Source organism: Monoraphidium neglectum, assembly GCF_000611645.1.
Source record: "Monoraphidium neglectum strain SAG 48.87 unplaced genomic scaffold scaffold01531, whole genome shotgun sequence".
Classification (NCBI taxonomy): domain Eukaryota; kingdom Viridiplantae; phylum Chlorophyta; class Chlorophyceae; order Sphaeropleales; family Selenastraceae; genus Monoraphidium; species Monoraphidium neglectum.
Window position 1 is genome coordinate 1 of NW_014012097.1, and position 2236 is coordinate 2236.

At 68.5% G+C, this 2236-nt stretch overlaps 1 protein-coding gene across 1 annotated transcript in view; it reads left to right on the plus strand.

Annotated features, from left to right (window-relative positions):
- Positions 1 to 225: 225 nt before the first annotated feature.
- Positions 226 to 2236, plus strand: part of MNEG_8197 (hypothetical protein) — a gene marked incomplete at both ends in the record, with an annotated part of 3633 nt that continues 1622 nt past the window's right edge. Inside the window, 5 exons of the mRNA XM_014043328.1 lie at positions 226 to 462; positions 795 to 917; positions 1076 to 1162; positions 1310 to 1407; positions 1846 to 2230. Of these exons, the coding sequence (XP_013898782.1) occupies positions 226 to 462; positions 795 to 917; positions 1076 to 1162; positions 1310 to 1407; positions 1846 to 2230 (930 nt within the window). The remainder of the gene's footprint in view (positions 463 to 794; positions 918 to 1075; positions 1163 to 1309; positions 1408 to 1845; positions 2231 to 2236) is intronic.

The window sequence follows — 2236 nt, forward strand, 5'->3', positions numbered from 1 at the left end:
GCTTTGCCCGGAGCGCGGGGCGTGCGGGGCTTGGGTGTCTGCCGCTGCCAGATGGCCTAACGGCGAGCCCCGGTGGCGCCCCCCGTCCCCGCCTCGCCGCAGCAACCGCCTGGCAGGCACCCGCACCCGCCCGCATCAGCCCCGCCACGCAGGGCCCCACACCCTCCGCCCACACCTCCATCGCAACCCGATTCAAATTTCAAAATTTCAAACATTTCAAACAGGATGCCAAGCCTGAACGAGCAGGAAATGGGCAATGCCATCTGGGCATTTGCAAAGTGGGGCCGCCGCCCGTCGGACGAGTGGCTCTCGCGTTTCTTTGGGCGCCTGCCCGGCTGCGTCGTGCGGATGGAGCCGCCGGGGCTGTGCAGCACGCTGTGGGCGGCGGTGATGCTGGGGCTGAAGCTGCCGGGAAGCTTGGTCGACTCGATCCTCCTGGAGTCGCAGGCGCGCTCCTGCTGCGTCGCTGCGCTTTGGGGGCTTGCCTGTGCTGTGACATGTGTTTGCGGGAATTCGGTGCCTGATCAGGCTTCTGCTCTTTGACCAGGGTTGACTCTTGAGTTTGTTGGGTGAGCCCAGTCCCGAGCTGTGCGTTGCGCCAGCTGTGTGTTGGCTCTGTGCATCACGATCGTCCTCCTCACCCAAGCCTGCTTGTAACCTCATCTCGACCTGCACTTGAATTTCCCTCCCTGCACCCTCGACACCCAACACACACACACACGCACACACACACACACACACACACACACACACACACACACACACACACACACACACATGTACACCCCCTGCAGGTCAAGTTCTCGTCCTTCAATGCCCACGGTCTGGCCACCCTGGCCTGGTCCCTCTGCTGCCTCAACGTGCGCCCCAGGAAGCTGTGGCTCGACGACTACATACACCACACAGGCTCCCGCATGGTGCGGGGAATTTTCATCATCTTGAACAACAGTTGGCATACTTGTATATTTTTTGAAGCATGCGTATGCGTACATATCATTCTGCCCGGAGCTGCCGGCTTGGTGCTGTCGGCCCGACGCCGCCGCCCGCGCGCCAGCCCCATGCCTGCCCGTGTCAGCGCCGCCCGCTCGGCATTGACGGGCGCCGGCCCGCGGCGCGGCGCGCCGGGCGGCCGCTGCTCGAGAGCCGGGAAAGGGGCTGCGAGGTGCGGGGGGCAGGGAGCCGTCAGCCTGTCTCTGGTCGAAAGCCCTGACAAGCCCGCGGCGAGCAAGGCGGCCGCGGTCCCGCCTCACCGCCATCTGGCGCGCGCCCCTGCTCCCTCTGGGGCCCTGCCCGCCCCTGTCCTCTCCAGGCCGGCTGGAGCAACGACCAGTGCTTCACCAACACGCTGTGGGCGCTGAGCAATTGGGAGCAGCGGCCGCCGGACGCGTGGCTGGATGAGTGCTGCAGGTGGGGGTGGGTGCAGGTTGTCGTTGGGGGGCAGGGTAGGGGATAAGAAAGGCAAGCAGGCCCGACCATCAACGTGTCTGGGCGCGCGCTGCAGCTGTGTGTGTATGTGTGTGGGAGACGGGGTTTCCGGGCAGCCACGGCCAGCTGTGCCCAGCCGCGTGGCTGGACGCGGGCCGCAGGGGTGTGTGTGGGCCTGGAAGGGAGGGATGCGCGGGCGCCGCGGTGTGAGGGCGCTCGTCTCCGGGTGACCGTTGCGCAGCCGCACCCCAGAACGCGGGGCCGACGCACACTCCACTCCGTCCCAGCGCCCCGTTGCGCCGGAGCCAGTTGCACGGCGCGGCCTGCCGCAGCCATCGAGTGGGGCCCGGGCCGGGAGCCGCCAGCCTTTCCACCAAACGGTGTTCATTCACATATTGGTGTTCGCCCGCACTCTCGCAGGCTGGCGCTGCCCTTCATCGAGGGCATGACGCTCAAGTCGCTCCTCATTATTGCGGCGGCGCTCGCGGACCTGGACTTCTGCCCGCCCGTCCGCTTCAGCTCGCTGCTGCTCGAGCGCGTGCACGCGGCGCAGCGCGCGCAGCATGCGCAGCACGCGCAGCACGCGCAGCATGCGCAGCACGCGCAGCATGCGCAGCATGCGCAGCATGCGGCCGCCCGGGGGCCCGGCGGCGACGATGGCGACGACAGCGCGGGCAGGGGCGGCAGGGGCGGCAACGGCGGCGGCGGCGGCGAGGCGGACGCGGCGACGTTCCTGTGGGCGCTCTCGCGGCTGCTGCGGCGGCCGCCGGCGGCGGGCGGCGGCTGGGCGGGCGGCGGCGCGGGCGTGGGT